General features: G+C 46.2%; 2 protein-coding genes and 1 long non-coding RNA gene across 22 annotated transcripts in view; 2 read left to right on the plus strand and 1 right to left on the minus strand.

Moving 5' to 3' along the window:
* Positions 1–2,564, plus strand: part of Ptpn9 (protein tyrosine phosphatase, non-receptor type 9) — an 81,536-nt gene extending 78,972 nt beyond the window's left edge. For 5 of the 6 annotated variants that reach the window (XM_006243106.5, XM_063264987.1, XM_039080924.2 and 2 more), the window contains one exon: positions 698–2,564. In XM_006243106.5, the coding sequence (XP_006243168.1) occupies positions 698–781 (84 nt within the window). In that variant the 3' untranslated portion in view covers positions 782–2,564. 6 annotated transcript variants of the gene reach the window in all.
* Positions 2,565–11,728: 9,164 nt separating this feature from the next.
* Sin3a (SIN3 transcription regulator family member A) overlaps positions 11,729–24,927 on the plus strand; it is a 54,680-nt gene continuing 41,481 nt past the window's right edge. The window contains exons 1-4 of one of the 13 annotated variants that reach the window (XM_063265752.1): positions 16,039–16,177; positions 18,288–18,393; positions 20,738–20,845; positions 21,236–21,318. The gene's annotated coding sequence lies outside the window, so the exon portion shown is untranslated. Of the gene's footprint in view, positions 11,779–11,815; positions 11,932–12,031; positions 13,993–15,383; positions 15,532–16,036; positions 16,178–18,287; positions 18,394–20,737; positions 20,846–21,235; positions 21,319–24,927 lie in introns of those variants that run through there. The other 12 variants (XM_008766299.4, XM_039081734.2, XM_063265750.1 and 9 more) reach the window with 12 other exon arrangements.
* Positions 14,506–16,524, minus strand: LOC120094171 (uncharacterized). 3 transcript variants are annotated; one of them, XR_005488213.2, is made up of 3 exons: positions 16,266–16,524; positions 15,505–15,669; positions 14,732–15,390 (listed from the first exon to the last, which is right to left on the minus strand). It is a non-coding gene; the product is annotated as an uncharacterized LOC120094171 (long non-coding RNA). The 3 variants fall into 3 exon arrangements; XR_005488212.2 differs by lacking the exon at positions 16,266–16,524 and adding an exon at positions 16,033–16,169; XR_010054402.1 differs by lacking the exon at positions 16,266–16,524 and having other exon boundaries at positions 14,506–15,390; positions 15,505–15,645.

Raw genomic sequence — 24,927 nt, forward strand, 5'->3', positions numbered from 1 at the left:
ATGTATGCTTTATAAACCAAGTTCTTGGGGTTTTTCATCATGGTCTTCTTTGAACTTTGTGAACTCTGTCATCACCATGATTGTGGTCCCCCGAGAGATTAGCTGGCCCTCTCTTAGAGGCTTCTTCACCCTGTGCTGGTCTTGTCCTCCCCACCCCGCACCCCTTTGTTGTTGTGAGTGTTTTTGAGACCAGGTCTTACTATGAAGTCCAATCTGATCTGGAATTTCCAGCAATCCTCTTGTTTTAGCCTCCCAAATGATGGGAGTATAAGTTTGTGCTACCTTGCTTGGCTTCTGTGTCCTTCATTGTGTGGGCTTTACTAGTGCAGAGGTCTCTTTTGGGGAATAGTCAAAACTGTATTTGTGTTAGCTCTCTAGAGAGTTGTGTTAGATGCTCTAGAAACTGGGTGTAGAAGTACAGCTGCACTGTCTGGTATTGAAGAAGCAGCGCGTTCTTCCTCTGTGTTACCTCCTACTTATTCTTCTATTACCCTCGTGTATGTCCTGAGAGACAGGAGACCCTCATTTCTCTGGCCTTTAGCATGCCCTGTGACACTCCTTCCAAATCCTTTTAGGCTTAAGTCCTCTGGCCATTAGGCCCTGTGCCCTTGAATTCCTGTACCCAGTCTTGCATGGCGATTTGGTAAAAGGACGGAGACAGGAGAGGTACATTCATGTTATTTCCTTCCTTCTTCAGGTACCTTCTGCTCACTGGACATCTGCCTGGCACAGCTGGAGGAGCTTGGCACCCTTAATGTGTTCCAGACAGTGTCACGAATGAGGACCCAGAGGGCCTTCAGTATCCAGACCCCTGAGCAGTACTACTTTTGCTACAAGGCCATTCTGGAGTTTGCAGAGAGGGAAGGCATGGTTCCCTCTGGTCACAGCCTGTTGGCCATGGATGGTCAATAACTGTTTCACAAGTTTCCACTTGCTGGTCAGCCTTCCTTAAACTACCCTGGACACTGCTGAGCCTATAGGCTGCCATCAGTTATGCTGAAGCCATGGATCAACCTCTTTCTTGTGTCTCCCAGCGCACATGTGCACGCAAGGCAGCCTTTCCCTTTGGCTAGATAAATGTGGTGAACTTGCCACTAGAAAGGGCCAGCAGCAATATGTTCTTAATTCCTAGCACCTGCTATCAAAGTGTGCCTTATCAAAACCAAATTGTGGCTATTGATTTTTGCCAGGGTCCCTGAGGTAAGTGGGGAAGGACCCCCTCCCCCAACCCCCATCTCCCAATGCCATTCTTCTGGACATCTCCTTCCCTTTGCTATGATTTGACAGGGAGGTTTGGTGAGCATTCACCTTCCTACCCAGAAAGCTTGACCAAGTTACATATTCTAGAGAATGTCCCGAGTGCCAAGCACGTTTATACATAGGGCGTGTATTCCAGTCTTTTCTGTCATTCTGTGTGTGTGTGTGTGTGTGTGTGTGTGTGTGTGTGTGTGTGTGTACGTATGTGCACTTACGTGTATGGAACCATATGTATGTGTGTACATAATATATACTGTATGTGATAATTATGACCGTATACTATAAATACATATACACACAGATACTCTTTGTAGAAGTTTCTGGGGCTTTATGTTGCAGTTCAGCATTCCTTGCTTCTTGGACCCTGCTGATTATTCTGGACTGGCTGGGGTTGGGGATCATGGCTCTCATGTTGTCAGACAGCAGAGTGACAGAAGACAACACATACTTTTTTTCCTGGGCCACAGGCCCTCTTCCTTAATGATATCTTTCCCTCTGGAGTCTATGCCTGTTGGAGCCAAACATACTGACTTACGGTAACACTGGTTCATTTTAGCATGGGTGTCCTTCATCTAACAAATCCTCTGTTTTCTTTGCTGATTTGGGGAACAGACCTCCACTGTGATTCCAGACTCTGTCTTAAGACCCCAGCAATGGGGGACCAAGGCTAGAAATGAATTTACAGAGCTGCCAGAGCCCACAGTAATCGGTACGAAGTTTTAAGAGGAATAAAGGCGAGCCCAGAGTGAACAAGAGGAACCTGCCATGAAATTCCCTTCTTGGGAGGACAAACCCGGGCCTCTCTTTCTTGTGTTGGAAGATACCTTTCTTTATGCAACTCTTCCTCGTCTACTGAGATGCCCAGCTCTCCCTGCCTGCTAGCCTGCCAGATCCTAGACCTCAAACTGGATGGTCTGTGTCATTATAAAGCATACTCCTTAGGCTGGATGAGGCTGTTCCTTGTAATCCCTGGTCCCCTGCCCATACAACTTGTTCCTGCCTTTCCCCAGTCTGATTCGCCAGGAATCGAATCAAGAGTTCCCAACACTGTGTTCCCACAAAACCTTATAGAACCCCTAAATCTTCCCTTACTCCAGAAGATGAGGTTGGCAGCTGGTCAGAGCTCAATAATTTTATACTGTAATAAGATCTTTGAATGTGTATATTCTTATTTTTTACAATCATTTCACTTTGTATTTAACATCAATGGACTGAGTCAGATTCAGTAAATAATTGTAATGTTCATATTCAATATCTTATAGTGGTACAGTTTTGTATTTACCTATAAATATACCAAAATGATTAAACCCTTTTAGTTTCATCAATTTAACAGTCTGCGGTTGGGAAGGTGAGGAGGGAGTCCAGGAGTTGGTTCTGGAAAGATGGGGAGGCATGGGGTGGAGGAGATCCAGAACTTCAGTATCTGAAACTCAGTTCTGAGTGGCACCTGTTTATGCAGGCTGTGTTTGCTGTAAGGAGCTGAGTGCCAAGTGCTTTGTCTCTTATGTCACTTCATGGAAACTGCACAGTTCTAATGAAATCCTCTGCCCTTTCTACATCTGTCTCCCATTTCTCCAGTGCTGGAATTACAAACATGTGCCCCCATACTGGGCATTTTTCACCTAATTCTGTATAAATGAGAAAGGTGAGGCCGGGGCCTCACCAGTGATTTGCTCTAAAACTGTAACCCAAGTTGATCTGCTTAGCAAGTCTGCAGACTTGGTAGCATCAGAAACGGACTGCAGCTTAGCTTTGGAAACTCTTAGGACTCTTGTTGCTGCTGTTCTCTTTTTAGAGTATAATTAGTTTTGAAATTCTAGGATGGTTCATGATTTTCTTTTGTTTGTGTAAGTTTTGTTTGTTTGTTTGTTTGTTTGTTTGAGACAGGACCTTACCATGTAGCCTAAGCTGCCCTTGAACTTGTAGCAATTCTATCTCAGTCTCCCAGGGGCTGCTTCTCCCAGCTTAGGTAAACTAACATTGAGCTGTGTTCCACTGACAAGGAGCCCTTGTTCCTTGTAGTAGACTAGAGAGACGACAGGATTGGTGACACTCTCCTAGATGGGGATCTCATGCTCTATCCTCAGGTTTGCATTGTTTCAGAGGGTTCATGCTTCCAGAGAAACCCCATAATACTGCCCTGCTGTTTCTCTCAGACAGCAACCAACACTGGCCCCATAGGAATACTCTTCACATTCTACCTGTTAGCCAGTGATGAGCTGGCTTTGCCTGCAATATGCAAATATTAGGGTGTTGTAAATAACAATAATAGCAAACATTGAATGGAAATTCACATTCTAGGTCCTGTTCAGAAAACTCTATAAATATAATAAGCTCATTCACTATCAACACCTACTTGAAACTAGGTACTGATAGAAGAAAACATTTGAAATACCAGATACTTAACTTGCTATGGCTGTGGACCTGTATCCCAGAGAACCTAAGGACCTGTTTCCTCGTCTGCCAAAACATTTTTTCTTTATGTTCTTACCTTACACAAAGACTAATCTGTCAGACGCGGTAGAATGTGACTGTGATCTCAGTATTGGAAAGGAAGGGACAGGAGGATCAGGAGTTCAAGACCAATTAGGCTATACCAGTAGTAGGAGCCCAGCCTGGGCTATATGAGACACTGTCTGAAGAAGAAAGAAAAATTAAGACAGAATCTCTGAAATTTGAAGTCAGAGAGATGAAATTTGAAATTAGATTCCAGAAATACTTACGGTTGGTGAAATACACAGGAAACAGCATTAACGATTTTAAAGAGCCTGGAAGAGGTAATTCAGGATTGTTACTTGTCCAAACATGCTGTACCTTTGCCCTGTAAATTGCTCAATTCAAAGTTGTGCACCAGTTCCTCAGTACAAATTCCTGGGCCAACCCACTTGTGGTTGAGTGAATACAGGATGACCCAGGCATTCAAATGGTTATTTAACTCATATCTTCAGTTCTGGGCACAGCCAAAGATATTTCCTGAACATTCAATAAAACCCTGAGAAAAAAAAGGATTCCATAGTTTTTCCCCAACTGTTATTATGCAGTGCTATCTTTATTAGTTTAATTTTTTTTTTTTTTTTTGGTTTTTTTTTTTGGAGCTGGGGACCGAACCCAGGGCCTTGCGCTTCCTAGGCAAGCGCTCTACCACTGAGCTAAATCCCCAACCCCAGTTTAATTTTTTTTTAAATTTTGGTGGCTTTTAAGTTTTTTATTATTTATTCATTGGTTTTTCTACAGCGTTTCTCTACAAAGGCCTAGCAGTCTTGGAACTTGATCTGTGTACCAGGCTAGCTTTGAATTCATAGGAATCTGCTTGCCTCTGCCTCATAAGTGAATTAAAAGCTGGAATTAAAGGCATGTACTACCACTGCCCAGCTAAATTCTTTAATTTTTCAAAAGTTATTTAGTACTTGTCTGCCGTGGTACATGTGCTGGTCAGAGGATAACTTTTGAGAGTCCATTCTTGCCTTTCACCATGTTGTGGAAATGTCTGCCGTGCTGCATTTTCTAAGCCACTTGACTGGTTGACTTCTAGGCTGTCTCCTTTCTCTACCTCTCATATCTCCCATAGGAGTGCTGGGTTACAGATGCAGGCTGCATTTTCCTTAGGTTTCAGGGATCAAACTGAGGTGGTCAGATTTGCTAGGCTAGTGTCTTCACCCATTGAGCCGTCTCCCCTGCCCTTATTTATTTATTTTTTATTTCATTTCCTAAGAAATTATAAAAGTCTTCCTGGCTCAGCCTTCTGAGTGCTGAGATCACAGATGTGTACAATTGTGCCTGTTCTTTTTAGACTGAGTCTCACCAAGTTACCTACATTGGTCTCAAATTTCTGGGCTCAAGTGATCCCATTGTCTGAACTTCCTATGTAGCTGGGACTACAACAGAGACTTGTCACCATACCTGGCTGTTGTAGCTTTTGCCAGTGTGGGCCTACCTGTCGTAGGGCTTTTGAATTTGAGGTTGGTTGTTTGAGACAGGGTTTCTTATGTAGACCATGGAACTCAAATCCGTCGTTGCCTGCCTCCCAAAAGATTCAAGGAGTGTGTAACACACCTGACTTGGTAATAGGCATGAAAGGGGTCAAAGGAGGAGAAGCTCAGAACGTTCAAGATGTGAGGGTTATCACATGAGAGCGAATAAAACTAAGGAAAAAGTGCTTAGTGAATGAAGAATATTGTGGTACAACGAAGACTTCTGCTTCAGATTGGACTCTCCCCCCTACACACACACACACACACACACAACACACACACACCCAGTACACATACACACAACACACACAACTCACACACTCACACACTCCTATAGTTTCTAATTCTTCAGGAACAAAGGATAATTTTTTTGTTTTCTGTTCTTTCCTGCAGCTAGAACATCTGTGAACAGATCCCCTGGCATCTTCAGTCTAGGAGACCTGCCATTGCCAGTATCTGTTATAATGTATTAGTCAATGGCAAGTATAAGATTGTGGGGATGGAGGAGGCTGAGGCGTTTGCAGCAGGTGGACTATGTGGTGTCAGGATCCCAGGGAGAACTGGCCCTTGCTCATAAAAAGATGAGTCTCTGGGCAGCGGGCTTGATTATTAGTGTGCCCTGAGGGAGGTGAGCTGCGAGGCTAAGGTGGTGTAGACGCAAAGATTTTGCTAGAATGACTGAGGTCTTTAGTGGTTGTGAGGTTTTAACCTATCCAACTCAACCAAGTCCTAGCCTCCTTCATTAAACAAGCATATATTATGGATCCACTGACCCTAAATCTAGCTTGTTGGAATTCTCAGGCCCTTCCTTAGGCTGGATTAGCTCCTGCTTTAGCTCCCCAATTTCCCATTTTCAAAGGCTCTTTTTTTTTCCCCAGACTGTTGCTATTTCCTTAACATTTCCTCAAGTCTTTTCTACTTGGCCCCCAAGTTGGATGGAAACTAGGTTTAGGGCCAAGTATGGTAGTATAGATCCTTAATCCTAACACCAGGAAGCAGAGGCACATGCAACTCTATGAGTTCGAAGTTGGTTTGGTTTACCTAGCAAGTTCCAGGACAGGTAGGGTTACACAGAGAGACCCTGTCTCAAAAACCCAAATGAAACAAAAGAGGAAGTAGAGGAGGAAAACGAAAGACAGTACCTCAGAGGTATCCTCCATTCAGTCTTTGTCTTCTCTATTGCTCTCAATGGCCCAACACATGTTTGAGAACTAAAAAATTAATTTAGCAAGCACCCCAAGACTCCTAATTTATGCCTTATGTCTTGGACCTGGGTATCAGTCCACTGGCCACAGTTAGGTAGGAGTAGAAGGTCCACCAGCCCGGAGGTCAGGCTTAGCCCTCAAACAGGATTTTGCACTGTGCTTCCCTAAGCAGAGGAGTCTGAGGTTTTCTCTACAAAAAGGAGTCTCGCACTTGGGATGTTGTTTAATCTCCCAGTACTTTTAGCCATAGCTATCATAATGCCTTCCTCCTAGTTCAGATAGACTTGTCATTAGGCTAAGGCTTTGGAGATCCTACCTAACTCCAGTAGAATCTCACTAGGGAAGATAGGTACAGGGTGGGAGCTATGGTAACTTCTTAACCATTTAAAGTAGTTAATATGTTCTGATGGCTACCCAGACTTGATGACTAGAGTCACTAAAGACCCCTTCACTTTAGACTGACTTCCCTGTACTTGTATACCATATTGAAGTCTAGTGGTTTTCTAAGCTACTGCAGAGTTTTGTTTTAAAACCTTTAAGTCCAGCCAGACGCAGAGCAGAGCAAAGGTCAACAATTTCATCTTGTAGAGTTTCTTCGTGGCTTTCCTGACTTAAGCACATACCCTACAGGGGCTTCTGGGAGGAGGCTTGAGTGGGAGGACCGTGGACAGGGCTCAGGCCGCCTCCACTCAACCCAAACTACACCCCCCATAGTAGGCTTCTCATTCAGATTTTATTTGAATAGGAGAATCTGTTATTAAAATTACCACTGATCTGTAAAACAATGCCAGATAAACCAGGGGAATATACTATTTTTACATCTGTTTTCCTGATTTAGAATAGTAGTGGCCCTGAGGGGTCAACTAGTGCTCAGTGAGAAGACATTTTCCAGGTACTGTAACCTCATTCTTCAAACCCACTAAAAAAAGTTCTAACTTTCCAATAGGAAATAATGCAGTTTATCTCATTGAGGACAGGTAGTTAGCTAGAGATTAGAATTTCTTCTTTGAGGTCTGCAACACCAGGGACTTTGCATTTAAATTTAGTAGCTTTGAGAAAGGACGAAAAAGTGAAGGATTCCTAACTGTATGCTAGGCATACTTATTTTAAAATTTCTGGAAGTCCAATGTAGTACAGAATCTTACTAATCAACAGAAAAACAATTTGCTTAAATAGTCTAGCTAGGAAGTGGTCAAACATTCCGATCAATAGTTCTGAGGGTTGCCTTCCTCCTAGCTTGAATCTAGGGAATAGGCAGAAGGATCAAAAGTTCAAGGTCATCTTTGTCTAGTTCTAGGCCAGTCTGGGGTTTTGAGAGAGCTTGTCCAAAACCCTCGAAGCCTAGGAGTCAGGGTGGAGAGCTCAATCTCCTGGAGAGTGCTGAGCTGGGGGTGGTGATCTGCTCTGTCAGCAGTCACTGAGTAAAATCCCTAACTGAATCTTAAGGCAGGAAGATCACAAGCAAAGGGGGCTCAAAGTCCATGAGGTAACCAGCAAGATCCTGCTTCAAATTTTTGTAAAAGTTAACAAGAGCTAACTAAGCACAGTGTTCACATTTGCATTAGTACTATTGGGGACTCAGGAGGCCCGGGCAAGGTCATGAACTCCAGGTCAGCCCGGTGTATGTGAAACCCTGTCTTAAAAAAAGGTGTGTTGGGTTGGGGATTTAGCTCAGTGGTAGAGTGCTTGCCTAGGAAGCGCAAGGCCCTGGGTTCAGTCCCCAGCTCCGAAAAAAAAAAGAACCAAAAAAAAAAGAACCAAAAAAAAAAAAAAAAGTGTGTTGGTAGGGAAGGGGTTGAGAGATAGCTCAGTAAAGTTTTTGCCACACAAAATGAAGACCTGAGTTTGACTTAGAAGCTTTTACCTCCAGCCATGGGGAAGAGAAGATGGGCCAGAGACACTCTGATCTGTGAGTGAGTTCCTTTTTGTGGATGGGGGTGTGCATATCTTATGTTCATGAAATAGACGGAAGGTTCTGGGGTGACAGTTTCAAGTCTACTGTGAGTTAAAGACCAGTGTCTGTGTGTGGCTGGTAGACTAATCTTGTTTCTTTGAGTACACTTTTTCTAGATCTGATCACAAACTGCTGTCAGAATTAGGTAGGTATGGTTTGTGCTTCAGAAGGGAAGGCAGGGTATTTTCTCCAAAGGCTTCGACTTGGATCATAGCCTGAGTGTATGCAGAAACAGCATATGGGAGAAGGAACAATTTCAGGATTTGGACTTAGATACAGTTAGCTTGGCTACTTCATATAGGTAAGCCCCTCCATTGTCTTAAGACTTGCAGGGTAGTTCACACACAGACATGTGGTTTTTCCAAGGAGGACACTCCTCCAGATCCACTCAATTGTACCTTCACTAGTTGGCAAGTGAGAAATATTCAGTGTCCACATAACACTGAGAAACAGTTACTGGGTTCCCCCAGTGCCCCTTGACTGCACGAATACTGAGACCCCAAAGTTGAATTAGTATAGTGGTTGTCCTTAAGATCTCAATCTAGAGAGTGTTCAGAAGGGCGTAAGTGTCAGCCGTATCTTTCTCCATAATGAGAGTGGAGACATAGCTGAACGGATAAGAGTTCTTGTTGCTCAAGCATGAGGACCCAAATTAAACTTTCCAGCTTCCATGTAAAAAGCCCAGTATGGTTTTTTACATACATACCTGTAACCCAAGAGCTGGGGAGTAGCAGATGGGGAGGCAGGAGGATTACTAGAACTTGCTGACCAAAAGCCTAGCTCCAGATTCAGGAAAGACCTTGTCTCAAGGGAATAAGGTAGGAGTTGGTGGCAGAACGCTTGACATCCCTCAAATAACGCATTGGTGCACATAATACTCCATGGGTGCATACATTGGTACACATGCATGTGTGTGCATTCACACACATGTATGCGCATACAAAGTAAGTAACTAACTACAGCATGCCACTTGCTGTTCAGGTAATAGTCAAATGCCTAGGCTTCTGACCTCCACTGAGATTCAGAAACTTTATTAGGTAATAATTGTATTGAATTATAATAGGGAAAGAATTATTATCCTTAGAGAAGGCTGAGCCACAGATGAGGATGGACTAAATAGGAGCCAACATAAATGGGACTCAGCATTTCTGACCAGTGTTCTCTCTGTAGTACTACTGTGTTCAACTGATGAACACTGTTCTGTTTATGCCTTCAGCTAAAAGTTGATCCTCATCCTAGGGAGGATGAACACTGACTTTCACGGTGCTGTCAGGCCTCATACTGAACCCACTGTCCTCGTCTCCTGGCCTTTCCCAGTACAAAGTTCCAGCTACTGACATTCTAGTTCCTGTGTACCAGCTGGAATGACCATTGTCCTTCCTAACTCCATACTTACTGCCGGCCCTGTCTCCTCGTGGCAGCCTCCCACGGGGGTTCCAGTCAGGGAAGGATCCTTACATTATCTTTAAGGACCCTTTCTGTATACCCATGCTCTCCCTCTTCTGGGAACGGAAGCCCTAACTAGGAAGAGATTTACCTGAGCACAACACTGGCTGTACCAACCCTCTTTCCTCTAGTAAACCACAGAAGGCCATTGGCTGCCTCTTTAATTACCTACACGGAGCCAGCTACCTCCTCTTCCTTGGTATTTTCTCACATATAATTCTCTTTAAAGGAGATGAGATCCACTATGTAGCCTAGGCTGGCTTCAGACTCACAAGGTCTTATTCCCTTTGCCTCCCGACTGATGAGATGACAGGCATGTATCACCATATCAAGCGACGTATTATTTTCTAATAAATAACTGGGGGGTTGGAACAGTCTTCCAGCTGGCAGAGGATCCTTTCCTGTTCATATCCTACCTGATACCCAAACCTTTCTTCAATGACCTCCAACACACGTGGTTCTGGGGGGTTGGGCTGTAACTCAATTGGAAGAGTGGAGTGCTTGCCTAGCACGTATGAAGTACTGGATTGGATTTCCAGAACCACGTAAAACCGATGTGGTTGTGCACCGCTATAATCCAAGTACTTGGGGGCGGGGGTAGGGTAAGGGTTGAAGCAGGAGAAAATGTCCTTTGCTATGAGTTTGAGATCAGTCTGGGCTACATGACATCCTGTCTCCAAAACAAAACAAACGGACACAACAACAACAAAAACAGTTTCTTGTTCACACTGTGTGCTCTCTGCTCAGCTCTTTTGAACAAGTATGTTATTGATAAATAGCAAATGAAGTGGGTAAGAGCTTCATCTGTGGGCTATTATAAGACTTCTGGGTTAGGTGACCAAGAGGGGGAAGATTTACCATTGCTTTTCCCAATCTATCCCCCAACCCAAGTGCACTTTGTTGCCTGTAAATTCACCAGTACAACAGCCTCTATGCCTCCCATGTTGCTTGTTGGCACCCTTTGTTCAGACTTCTTGTAGAATTCAGCTGCTAGCTTAATGGAGTTACCTACATTGGAATGACTGTGGATCTACGTACACACACAGAGAGAGAGAGAGAGAGAGAGAGAGAGAGAGAGAGAGAGAGAGAGAGAGAGAGAGAGAGAGAGAGAGAGAGAGAGAGAGGAGAGAGGAGAGAGAGAGAGAGAGAGAGAGAGAGAGAGAGAGAGAGAGAGAGAGAGAGAGAGAGAGAGAGAGAATGCGAGCGCGAGAGCGCGCCAGGGGAGGGAGAAGGGAAGGCTTTTCCTTACTTCCTGCAGCAACTCTCTGAATTTGGAGGGTAGCGAGAATATTCCAGCCAGTTTAAAATTGCACTAGATAGTAGACAAAGTGAAATATCTGGTTTACACCCCACAGCGGCTCAGACAAGTGCCAGTTTTCCAGGCTTTGGGATTTCATAGCTGAAAGGCACCTAACAATGTAGACTGGACACACGTTCAAGCCAAACAGCCAGGAAAGTCTAGACGTTGCAGCCAATCGCTACTTACCTCTAATCCAACCAAGTGCTAACCAGGGCGGACCCTGCTTAGCTTCTGAAATCTGATGTGTCCAAGTGGTAAGGCCACAGATTGTTACAGGTTTATCCTGACCCAGCTCCAAATAGGTTGTGTGCGTGAAGGAAACTGGGGCCAGGTAGTTAAGATGCACCTCCTTTAGCTTCCACCCTGAGGAACTCCGAATTCCAAAAGGCCTAGTCTGAAGTCCTCGAAAAACTCTTAAGTGGCGGTGTGGGAAAAGTAAGAGCCTCTGCTTTGGATGCGACTCTTACTCGTGGATAGTTTAATTATTTATTTTTATTTTTGTGTAGGCAAGGGGCGATCAATGAAGGGGAAGGGGCGGGGAGAGAAAGAGGAGGCGGAACCAGTGGGACTGACGTATACGCAGGAAAGCCAATGGCTAGTGGGGGGCGTTCCCTCCCATTCAGGACTCCTCGCCTGGTTCCGGAGGTATGTTAAACAGCTGCTTTTAATTTGGTCTCCCCAATTTCGGTATTTTGGGGGGCTAGTTCTTTGGCTGCTTGCTTTGGTTGACTTAAATCTGTGTGGGTGCCGCGGTCCCCAAGACAGAGCTACGGGGAAGCTCAGAGTCCTGTGGCCGAGGTAGGCTAGGGGCAGGCCAGGAAGGAGAGCGCTTGGCGCCGCCCGCTCGTAGTGTGTTTCCAAGCCCGGCTGGAGCGGTGGGGAGGGGGCTGGCCTGGCCTGGGTCGCCCTTGCGCCGGCTGCGCCGCCCAATTTATTTTACTAAGCAGTCGGTTTCGGCAGGTCCCGGCAGCTCACTGGGGAATGGGCCGACAGAAAACCAACTGCTCTTGTAATGCTTTAAAAATATTTTTTAAAATATTATAAAGAAGAAAAAGAGGGAAAAGGGCCCTGATCGCGGCGAGCGGCCTCGGCAGGGGGCGGCGGCCGCAGCCTGGTTAGTCGAACCCACCGAACTCAAGGTGTCCGGAGTTGGTCGACCGCTGGAGTTTAGGAGCAAGCCGGGCCCCGCGGTCTTTCTCCGCTAATCACGCTAGGCGAGTGCAGCAGCCGCCCTGAGCGTTTGTTTCTGCCGGCAAACTTGGAGGGTCGTGGGCGCGCTCTGGGGAGGCGGGGGCACTGTGGGCTCGCGGTTGTTAAGGACTCTGGGGGCGGGGGCAATGCTGTATTTGCTAGGAGCCGGAGAGGTTCCAGCCACTAGCATGGGAGCCGCCGGTGTGTACGAACTCCTGAACCACGGCAATTTAGCAAGTATTCGGCGCCAGTGTGGGCTAGGCTGCGATCTGACGTGGAGCGCTTGCTGAGTGTAGGAAAAGCTCTAGGAACTCGGCAGATTCAATTCGCGGCCCCAGCTGATCCCCTCGCAAACATGGAGCTGCCTCCTTCCCCGCCCACCTCACGGCGGCGGCTACTGCTCCCCCTCCCTCCCCTCCCGCCCTGAGTAGTGTGCAGCCGGGGCTCCCTCTTCCGCGAGGTGCCGCTGCGTGCCACTGGGCCGCGTACGGGGTGGGGGCAGCCTTGTATGCGCGCGCGCTCACGAGGGGGTGGCCTGAAAGGGGCAGTGAAGGTCGGAAACTGGGAAAACAGACTCCACGCTTGGAATAGGGAAAAGGAAATGCATCAGCGGGCGGGGAGGGGCGCGCCTGTCAGCCGGATGGCGGCTGCGGGCGGAGAGGCGGGGCGCCGAAGCAAATTGCGGGCAGTGGCGGTGCTGGCGGGGAGGGGAGGCTCAGGGCCAGTCCTCCAAGTGCGCGGCCATCTCTGCCTCCGTAGCCTGGCCAAGACTGTTTACTATCTCCTGCAGGGAGCTTGTGCAACCGGCCTGGAGGGGACCCGAGAGGGGCGGGGACATTTCCTCTTCCACCCACTTCGGGCTCTCCAGAGGCTCCGCCTTCTCTTGTCTTTCACTGGTTAAATTCGAGTCCCTCTTTCCCTTCTTGTGTATGCATTGGATGATATTCTTTAGAGCTCCGCCTATCCGGAGGTTGGACTGGAGTTTAAGTTGCTAAAAATTTTTTTTCTTCGAAGGGCGGAGGGAGGATTCCTGGGGCTTACTTGAGGTACAAGCCCCCGCCCCTGCTTTTGATTGGCCAATTGGATAGGCCTTCCCCTTCTGGGACAAGCTAGGAGGGGACGTCCTCCGGCTCCCTCCCCCCCTTTCTCATGAGCGCGCTCGGCACATGGTTGAGGCCCTTCTAGCTCCCATCAACTTCCCTCCCGCCCGGAAGTCTCAGGCTCCGCGCCCTTATTTAGGGGGGCGGGGAAAGCCTTGGAGGCACACAAAGATTCTTCCGAGTCTAAAGATCTGCTAGCCCTCGAGGTGAAGCTCCACAATTGCGCTGTTGCTCCAGAAAGTGTAGCTCCCGGGCTGCTGCACGGAGGGGAGGGAATGAGTTCTAACCTCCTCCCGGTCAACTTTTGCTGCCTTTCTCTATGCCCCTTGACTTCCTTAAATTTAAGTTTGAGAAAGCTTGGATGTTGGCCGCATCCTTAATTCCTTGTGCAAGGCAATCGTGATCCTTAGTCGGCGGAATCTAAGATTATGACAACCTAGAGATGGAACCTTAGGCAAGATCTACGAAACCTCGGTCTCTGCAGTCAAGGGAAGTCCGGGAGGCCTGTTTCTAGCAAGGATTCGGGGGTATTCGTTGATACCATGGTGGGAGTGCTGTACATTATGTGGTAGGTACCCCGTCTGGTGGGTAAGGCAGTTCAGTTAAGGATAGGCATCTGTCAGTTTTGGAGTGCTACTTCAGCCTGGGACGATTTAGCTGTTTTTTTTTTTGTTTGTTTTGTTTTTTCTTATTTTTAAAGCCCTGTCCTGGAACAGGGCTTGGCTTGTTACCGGTGTGGCTGACCGGTGTGGCTGCTCCCACCTGTCGGCCACTCTTGGAGTTCACAACTCTTTACTATGGCCTCACGGCGTGAAGCCATCCTAGGACTGAGACCCACCTGTTGCCAACACTTGTTTATGGCTGTCTCCGTAGGATTACAGGAGAGCAGCACTGGATTTACGAAACGGTTCCCGGTGTTGTATCTCTTGGGGACATTCGACTCTAGGGAGGATTTTTTTCCCTTTGCTCTAGAGCGCGGGAAGACTAACCCCGCCTAACCTCACACGGCGCAGCAAAAGGCTCCCCAAAGCAAGGTCGGCATCGGTCCTACGCCTTATTAGTGAATAAATGAAAGGAATTAGGTATCTCAAAGCACTTTATATGTTTAGGCATTGTTACCTACCAAGAAGGCTTAGAGACCGCCATTAACTCATTCTGCCAAGGAGGCCATGGATACCCCTCACATTTTTTTTTTGAAGGGGCTGGCCTAGGAGACACTATTCCTGCCCTATCGAGGATAGTTGCGATTACAGGCTCTTCCCTTTGAACAGTCGTTTTTAAGACCATATCCTTCACACAATCTGGAATTTTTACTCGTTATCTGAATGTGAATGCACACTCAAGGTTTATTTATACAGTGGTCTGTGTGAGCTTTTCTGCATCCCTTCCTCCAGTTTAAAATGTCCCTGGATCTACCCGGCCGACCTGGAATACATTTTTTTTTCTCTCATGCTCCGCCTTCCGGAGGCTTGCCCAGGCGGTGACATTTAAAGGCCTCCGCTGGGTTATCTCCGCCCCCTGAGGGCTGCGGATTCTGGTTGTCCCAGTGTCACAGTATGCAGCCGGCTCTGGCGACTGGCTAGTAATATCTGGGTTTTTTGTATCAGATTAGAGCTCCAGACATTAATTTTGGAGTCGGCTTGCTGAAAGTAGCTGCTGAGTGCTCCAGATGGCTGTGTTTAGAAGACCGTGAAAGTGTAAAAATAAGTGGGTAGGAAGGACGAGGCTTTCTGTCATTGTTTTGGTTAATCCTCCAATGGTGGTAATACTACTGCCTTTTCCTTTTCAAATCTCAAAGCCTCCGGTTTCGACCGCTGCGCTGCGCGCCATCTCCGGTCCCGGCCTTGGAACGCTGAGCTTCAGTCTCCAGTGTAAACATTCCACAAAAGGACTGCTAAGGTTCAGCATCCTCGCGCAGGGCGGAATGGTCTCCTTCCTGGACCGGCGCCGTGTCCAATGGCGGCTCCTACCGGCGCCAAGATAGTCCAATCAGATCTTTGGGGGCGGAGCCTGGCCCAGCAGTGTAGTGGGTGGAGTCGGCCTCACTTAAGGACATTTTTACCCCACATTGGTTACTTACCTTCCTAGGGCTATGAGAGAAGCAAAGGTAGTCTTCCAATGCGGGAACCGGCGGAGGCGGGAGCCGATTTGTTAGGCCTGTGGCTGGGGCGGTATGGGGAGGGATATGTGAGACTCTCCAATGAGATGTGACGAGGTACCCTTCTTCCTCCAATAGTATTGGAGCCTGGAGGAGGGATTCGGCAATCAGTCTCCAATAGGCGGGGTTGAGTTAGGGACTCTCCCCGCCAATAGGGGCGTGGAGAAGGTGAGCGGCTTGCTCTCCCCTCCCAGCGAGGGAAGAGGGCGGGAATAGGCCTTTGCGGCACGGTGATTGGCTAAACCATTGACGGATGGGTAATATATCCCGTGGCGGAGCGAGGTTAAGCCTTCCCTCGGCGGGGCGGGCCGGGAGAGTGGGCGGGATTTCCCGGGTAACAGAGAAGCGGCCGCGGCGGTAGAGGCGGCAGAGACGGTTTCTCCATCTTCCCCCCTCCCCTTCCCCCCTTAGAGTTTCCCTCCCTCCCTCCCTCCTTCCCAGTCTGGACACCCAGGCCTGTGACCGCTTCGTAGGCGCAAAGGAGGTTGCCAGTCCGCTCTTGCGGGCCTGTGCCCGCGCCGTTCCGGGGCCTCCGTGCTGGGTGCGAGGCTCACGCCGGGAGCGACGCGCAGGCTGAGTGGCTGGAGCTTTTGCGGTGAGAGCACGCCGCGTCGCGGTCTGCCCAGCAGCTGGGTGGCGGGTAACCCGGGACTGGAGGGCGTGTGTTTTTCGGGGGGGCTGACCTCGGCTTCCCGTGCGTGGCTGTGGGGGGCGGAGCGGAGCCGCACTCAGTGCGGGAGGGGGAGGAGAGCGTAGTCCCGGTGCGCACGGAGGGGCGGGCCCTAGTCCCGCCGATCAGAGGCGGGGCCGGCGCGCGTGCGGTGGTGGAGAAAGGGGCGGGGCGGGCTGGGACTAAAGGCCCGCGGCCGTGGCCCCGCCCCTTCTCCCCTTGTGGGCGGGGACACGGGTTGTACTGCTTTGGGTCCGCGGGGTGTGCGGGACGAGAAGAGGGTCCCGGCGTGTGGCTTTTAGGGCGCGGCGGCGAGGGGGCGTGAAGCCTGTGTTCCCCCGCCTTAGCGGGATCCGGTTGGCCGGAAGGCGCGTCCGGGGCTGTGATGCCACGCCCCTCCCGCCCCGCCCCCGCCGGGATTTCCGCCTCCTTAGCTGTGAAGCATAGCTGGGGAAAGCCCGCTGTAGCGTCTGGCAGGGGTCAGGGTTCCGTGTCTGCCCCGCCCTGCGTCCCTGTAGGTGGGAAGGCCGCTTGTAGACTGGGAGCGGTGGAGGTGTCCCGACTTTCTGCTGTGGCTTCTCCATCCATTCTGCTTGGGGCATCGTGGCCCGGAGCTGTAGTCTCTACTTTGCTTCACGCATCGTGAATGGCGCCTTAAAAGCTATGGAGAGTAGAAGCGTGGTCAGCTGCTCCTCTTAGTTGTAATTATTGGGACGAGAAACTCAGCGTCCTCTCTGGAGTGTCTGCGGTGGGGTGCGGCTGGTGCTGGGCCCATGCTTCCCCGCCAGTGGCCGGTGGGGGAGGGGCAGCGTACTCAGAGACTGAGATTCTGGAGGGCGCCAACCTTTCCTAGAGTTCCCTTGGTGTTCAGCTACTGTGCCTTAACAGAGCTAAGCTGTGCACCCATGGGTAGATAGCTAAAATTTGCTACCATTTTTGGTACCTCAGGACTTTAAACTCAGTTTGCCGTTCCAGCTCCTTATAAAGCTGAGACTGTATTTCTAGAGAAAGGATTGAATTTACTTCTTAATCTTAAAACTGGTCTTTGGCAGAGATGATATTTGAAGATGATTGTGTGTGTCGGAGTTTATTTAAGGCACATAAGTATTGCTTCACCACTAGGTTATACCCCAGGGCTGATTTTTTTTCCTCTAGTCAGAATTTTTCTTTTTAATTTAAGTAAAATACTTTGATTTCTTGATTTTTTTTTAACCTACAGAAGGTTTTGTTATATAAGCTTAGCTGCACAAAGGTAACTTAAAATTTTGTGTTCTCTTTTAGTTTTATGTAATTGTTAGTCCTTAAAGATCTTTTTAGATGCTAAGTAGGTTGAACCTTATGAAACCTATGTGTAGCATGACCTCCCAACCTGTGTTACTTTGGCCATTGTGGATTTATTGCACAGGTAACCTTATTAGGTGGGTTGGTGTTAGCTGATCTTATTTAGAGAACTTTTTATGAAAAGTAAACACTGAATCCTTAATTTATGTATTGATGTCTGAATGAGTATGTATAAACCACTTTTAAAAAAGATTTATATTAAAGTGTGCGTGCGTGTGTAAGGCCAGAATAGGATGTTAGATCCCCTGTAGGTGGAGTTAACAGGTGGTTATGAGCCACCCGACATGGGTTCTGGGAACCCAACTTAGGTCCTTTTGCACGAGCAGTCTGCAGTCTGTATTGAGCCGTCTCTAACCCCATCGTTTATATGTAATTTCTGAAGCTAAATTCTGGATTTGTCCTTTGTTCAGTAGAGGCTGAAAACCATGCCCTGTGCCGTACATAATGAAGAGGTTAAATATTCACTTTTCAGCTAAAAAAGTGACAACAGCAGTAGTAACAGAATTGAGGTGGAGGCCAAAAGATAAGAACTTGGGTGTCTTACAGATGTAGCACATTGAAAACGGTAGTAGAGAATGCTTAGCCTTTGAGGAAAGTTTGCCTAACCTCAGTTAATTCTACCATTTGAAGCACAGTCTGGGAAATACAGATGACCTAATTCATATCTTTTTTGTTTTTCTTGTTTTGTTTTTAGAAACAAGAGTTTAACTGTAGCCCTGGGTGTCCTGGAGCTCACCCTCTAGACCAGGCTGGACTCAAATTCAAGAGATCTGTCTGCCCCCCAAACGCTGGGATTAAAGGCATGTGCCGCCACTGCTGGGCATAATTCGTACTCTTATAGAATGTGTATTCTAGATTGTGTGCTGGAGTCACAAGTCCTAGGCTTTAAAAATTCAAGAACCTAGTTATATTTGTTTGCTTTTGTTTTTGTTTTTTCTATTTTTACATTTCCATCCATCAGTACTATATGTTTATTTTTACTTACTAGTATCTAAGAGAACCTGAGTTCAGTTTTTAGCACCCATGTCAACATGTATCTGGAGCTCCAAGTACTGACACCTCTGGCCCCTAGGCACCCAGACACAGGTGCATACCCATATATCTATACACGTGTGAAAAAAACAGAAATATAGCTTTGAAAAATGTTAATACTTTTAAATTCAGGCCTTAATAGTTCGCATAAAGAAGTTTTTTTTTCTTCTTTTTTTTAAGACTTGAGATCGGTATTAATTAGATTCCTGGCAAAGCACAGCCATCTTGACAGTGCAGCCAATATCCTGAAAGGCTATCCAGGGTAGCTGTAGGGGGAAATTTACTCAGAATTCAGAGGTTGTGTTCATGACCTTCAGTAATCTAGTGGTTTTTTTCCCCAACTAAAAGTGTATGGACTTATATCTTTTGATTCTTCTTTTAAAAAGATAGTACTTGCTTTTTTAAACAATAGCATCCCTCTTGTAATAAGGGTTTATATTTATTGAACTCCGATTCTGATCATTTGCTAATGTGTTTAATTGTATGTGCACGCATGGCTGCTTTGAGTTGTGGACTGGTGAAATGGGCCACTCATTTATCTGAACCCGCTCTGGAGCTCAGCCTGCCTAGAACTCAGTGATTTTCTTGCTTTTGCCTCAGCTAGGGTTACATCTCTGTTTTGAAATGCATGTTTTACAAGTGAAGGTGGCTTCAGTGGGTAAAGACATTTACCATGCAAATTCTTTAAGACTAAGTTAGATCCCAGGAATCCACTGTGGAAGGAGACAGCTAACTCCTGAACATTGTCCTCTGACTATCATATCTGTGCAACCTTCCTAACAATAATAACTAAATATTTCAAAAACAACAAGGTGAGGGGCCAGGGAAATACCTGTCAGTAAAAATGCCACTGAAGCAAGAAGACTTGTCCTATTTTTGAGAGATACTTGAAAAGCTGGCCCATGGAAATCTAAGTGTGTGGTAGCCTGGCCTGAACTCTTAACACTAGGAGCAGTAGATCATCGGGGATCCCCTGGTGCTAGCCTACTTGAGCCAATTCCTGGCCAGTAAAGGAACATGTTTGAAAAATGGACTTTAGGGGTGATGGCTGAGGTTGACCTGGCTTGCTTATGCACAAATACAGACTTAACTAGGGACAGCAGAATGGTTTAGTAGGCACAGCACTTGTTCCTAGAGCTTGAAGAACTGAATTTGATCCCTGGAGGGGTTCAAAGGTGGGCCTCTCTATGAGAGACCACATAGATACATATACACATATACAGTAATATGTCTGTAATCCCAGCACTTGGGAGCTAGATACAGGAAGATAGATGTTCAAGGCATCTTGGCTACTTTGGGAGTTTGGCTCAGCCTGGGCTACACAACACACTGCCTCAGGAACACAGAATGAGTGACTGAGGAAAGTAGTACACAGAGGTTTAGTCTACATAGGTGATCAAACAGGGATCTGAATCCAGGTAGTCTGTCTCCAGTGTCCTCAACTGTTTAAAGCCATCTCTGGTTTATGATGGAGTAGTGTGTGTCTGTGTGTGTAAAATATATGTATACATTTTAATCAAAACAAAAGTTTGTACTTAAAAAAATTAGTGAGAGGGGTGTGAGCTCTTTTTTTTCCTTTTCTTTTTTTTTTTTTTTGGAGCTGGGGACCGAACCCAGGGCCTTGCGCTTGCTAGGCAAGCGCTCTACCACTGAGCTAAATGCCCAACCCCATGAGCTCATTTTTAAAAGTGCTTGCCTAGTGTGCCAAAATCCCTGTGCTCAGCCTCCACAACCTCGTAAGACCAGGTGTGAGACTGTGTACTGTACTGTGTGTACAGGTGTACTGTAATCGTAGTACTTGGGAGGTAAGTTGAAGGCCATTTTTAAGTACATTGTGAGTTTGAGGCCAGCCTACACGCCATGAGAGAGATTCTAACTTGTAAAGAGACAAATAGTGGGCTAGAAAGTTGGCTCAGTAAGTAAAAAACACGTTGTCAAGCCTTGAGTTTGATCCCTAAGACTCACGTGGTAGGAGGAGAAAACTGCTGTAAGTAGGCCTCTGTCATATACCTGTGCACTCCCACATCCCCCCATATAGATAGTAAAAACTGAAATGAAACATACGAGACACAAAGTTTACCATTATGATTTACAGTTTTCCATCTTTTTTAGTTCAGCTCGGTGGCATTAAGTACACTCACGTCCTTGTGCAGCCCTCGCCACCATCCACCTTCAGAATTCATTCATCTCCCACTGTTGAACCTTTACACACATGAAACAGTAAGTCTCGCTTTTTTAAGATAAATTTCTATTTTGATTATACCTGTTGATGCAGGTACCCTTGGAGACCAAAGACATTGGATTGATTCCCGTGGAGTTGTTGTGGTTAAGATGGTTGTGAACCACTTGATGTGGTGTAGTCCTGGCTGCTCTGTAACTCGCACTGTGGAACAGGCTGGCCTGTCTTTTACCTAGTTTTGCCCTCCTAGTTCATTGATATTGTAGTATGTGTCAGAATTTCCCTCCCTTATATACATATATACCACAATTATTTATCTTTCAGTTGACTTTTTTTCTACCTTGTGGATTTATTTGTCTATTTTTCACTTACTATGTATGTTTTACCTGTATGTATGTATTTATATTATGTACGTACTCTGTGCCAAAAAGGTTAGAAGAGGACATCAGATTCTTTGGGACTAGCATTACAGACGTGTGAACCTCCTTGTAACCCTGGGCCTTCTGAAAGAGCAGTGAGTGTGCTTAACTACTGAGATCTTTCCAGCCCCACCTTGTGCTTTTTATGAATAATTCTCTGGGAACATTGTATATAAATACTGTTCAAATCCTTGCTTTTAGCTCTTGTATCAGTATCCAGAGATAGAATTGTAGTAATTGTGTTTGTTTGTTTATTTTTTAAAGATTTATTTATTTTATATATATATATGAGTACACTTCAGACACACCAGAAGAGGACATCGGATCCCATTACAGATGGCTGTGAGCCACCATGTGGTTGCTGGGAATTGAACTCAGGACCTCTGGAAGAGCAGTCAGTGCTCTTAACCACTGAGCCATCTCTCCAGCCAGTGTTTGTTTATTTTGAGGCACTATCCAAGTCAAAGCTTTTGGCTTTAAAAAAAAAAAAAAAAAGATTGGAGGATGGGAAGAGATGGGGCTGGAGAAATGGTTCAGTGGTTAAAAGCACTGACTGCTCTTCTAGAAGACTCAAGTTCAATTTTTATCTTTCATGGTGGCTCTCAAACATCTGTAATTCCAGTTCCCCATGGTTTAGAGGCATCCAGGCACAAAAGTGGTACATAGGCAGACATGACCCAAAATAAATACATCTTTTTTGTTGTTTTGTTTGTTTTTGAGACAGGGTTTCTCTGTGTAGCCTGGGATATCCTGGAACGGGATCTCTCTACATCAGCCTGGCCTCGAACTCAGAGATCCACCTGCCTCTGCTTCCAGAATGCTGGGATTAAAAAGGCATGTACCCTGCTAAAATAAATACATTTTTAAATAAAAGAGAAAAAAGATTCAGACTTGAATTCTGTGAATTGAGGTGACACCTATTTAATTGACCACCTGCTTAAATAACTCTGGGCTGATGCACAACAGTCTTTGTTCCTAAGAATTTCACATTCTTGTCAGAAAAGGCAAGTGGACATAGGATTTTATCACACATCATCGAGTGCAGAGTGCCTTAGAATCAACTACATGCTGTAGGAGGTGGAGGAGGAATGCTGTGCTCGGAAGGCAGCACTCCAGGAGAGACACTGGAAAGTCATGGCTCTCTCTAAGCTGCTGAATATCCCTAGGTATCTTGCAGTATTCCTGATGGGAGGATAGTATCACCCTGAAGTCAGAGTTCCAGCCCTTGTGAGGCTTTTTTGTTTCATTTATTTTTATCTTCTAAGTGTGTGTCTGTGGTGTCTGTGTCAGTGTGTGTGCTTATGCATACTCACATGAGTACAGGTGCTCAGGGAGGCCAAAGAGTTTGGATTCCCTGGCATTGGAGTTAGAGATGCTCCTGAGTTGCCTAATGGTTGATATGAACTAACTCAGGTCCTCTGCAAGGGCAGTATGCACTTTCAATTACCAAGCCATCTCTCCAGCCCCCGAAGTCTAATTTCTTGACTTATTTCTCAGTGATGTTGCAGTACAATTAACACAAGTACTTGACATAGATTATAGATTGTACAAGTACTGAGTGAATGGCGTGTGTAAGTCATACATGAGGTTGCAGTGTACATATCGCATGGCCTGTTTTCACTTAGTATGTTTTCAGCTGACAATGAGCACTGGTTTTTATAGTTGTTCAGTTCCCACAGCATGGATGTAGCTCAGTTGGCCAGAGCCTAGCACTCAGCTTTTCCTACTCTGCTGTAGCAGCTAGACTTGGCAGGAGTGTAGGTCAGAGACCTAGGAGTGGATTGGGTAAATTAAAGAGAGTGCACATTTTAAATTTTCATAGACTACCTGACAACAAAATATCCTATGCTTTTGTTTTGGTTTGGTTTGGTTTGGTTCTTTTGAGACAGGGTTTCTTTGTACAGCTCAGGCTGGCCTCAAACTTACAGAACTCTGCCTCCATGTACTGGGATTAAAGGCCTGAGCCTTCACCAGCCGACTTAAAACTCTTATCTTTTAAGAACTTCTAAGCCAATGAGATGGCTCAACAAGTAAAGCTCTTTCTCACACAGGCCTGACAACCTGAGTTCAATCTGAATCCAAGTGAAAAGCAGGGCAGGGTAGTGTGTGTTTGTGGTCCTAGAACTCCTGAAAGATAGGAGCTGGAGACAGGATAGTCTCCTGGAAGCTCATAAACCAGCCAGCCTACTGTAAGCTTTGATGCAGCAAAACCGTACCTTAGTGAGGTGGAATACAAGAACTTAGCCCCAATGTACTTGAGTCATGATGCCCTTGAACCAGAGTGACAGTCTGGGTGTGAGCTACCATGTGTATGCTGAGAATTGAGCCCTAGTTCTTTAGAAGAGCAGCCGGTGCTCTTAACCACCAAGCTAAGCCATCTCTCCAAAACCATTACAGATAGTTGTGAGCCACCAGATGGTTGCTGGGAATTGAACTCAGGACCTCTGGAAGAGCAGACAGTACTCTTAACCACTGAACCATCTCTCAAGCCCCTTTACCTTTTTTTTTTTTTCCTGGAGCTGGGGACCAAACCCAGGGCCTTGCGCATGCTAGGCAAGCGCTCTACCACTGAGCTAAATCCCCAACCCCTACCTTTTTTTTAAAATAACATTTTCCTATAAACTGGCTTATGGAATAGCATTTGAACATTACAAAATCACATAAAACGGGACTAAAGCTATAAAATTTCAATTGAGAGTTTGGTTAGAATACAGTGCCTAATAAATGTTCTAATTTTTTCATGGTCCTGTGCTGTGTTCTTCATGTATATTTGATTTATCATTTATAAAAACTGGTTTCTTATTAGAGATTAATCTTAGAAGATTAACATGGGTTTCATTTGTTTTGTGTTTTTGAGATGGGAATTCTTTCTCTGTGTGGCCTGTCTGTCCTGGAACTCATTCTGTAGACCAGGCTGGCTTCATATCAAAACTCAGATCTGCCTGCTTCTGCCTCCTGAGTTCTGGACTTAACGGGACTCCCACTGCCTGATTACATCTAGGTTTTAAACCACTAAAAATTAAATCTAGAAGCAGCAGTCAAAAGTTAAGGACTTTGTAGGCCATCCCTTTATAAGACCTGGTTTCTCATTCCAAAATAGAGATACTATATGTGTATGATGAGTTTGTGTGTGTTGGAGGCTGTGTTGACATTTGCACATAAGTGTGGCTTCTGCAGAAGCTAGATCTCCTGTAGGAGAGGTTTCAGGGAGTTGTAACATAAGAGGTGTGGGTGTTGAGATTGGAACTTTAGCTTTCATGGTTGAGCAGTAAGCACTTGATCACTGAAGCATCTCTCCGACCCCTTTGTATTTATATAGTTCTTCTGTATACAAACAAGCATAAGTATGTATGTGTACCAGGGCAAGCGTGTGAATGTCAGAGGACAGTTACAGCTGCCTCCTCTTCTCCATGATGTTAATTTCAGGGATTGAACTCAGGCTGTCAAACTTGGCAGCAAGCACCTTTACTCACTAAGCAGTATTGCTTCCAAATATTCCTTCTTCGCTGCGCTGTATTATGTTTGGGTTAATGATGCTGATGCTGGAAATGCTTACAAAAAAACCTCAAGTGGGTTTCTGAGTAAAGTGGTGCTAAACTGTGTATTCTTTCAAGAGAATGTCTCCTGTTACGCTGAAGAGACTTCTTGTATGTAAAGGATGTGAGAAAGGTCCAGAAGGAAACTTGGAAGTCATCTATTCTCTC

Source organism: Rattus norvegicus, chromosome 8 (assembly GCF_036323735.1).
Source record: "Rattus norvegicus strain BN/NHsdMcwi chromosome 8, GRCr8, whole genome shotgun sequence".
Lineage (NCBI taxonomy): Eukaryota > Metazoa > Chordata > Mammalia > Rodentia > Muridae > Rattus > Rattus norvegicus.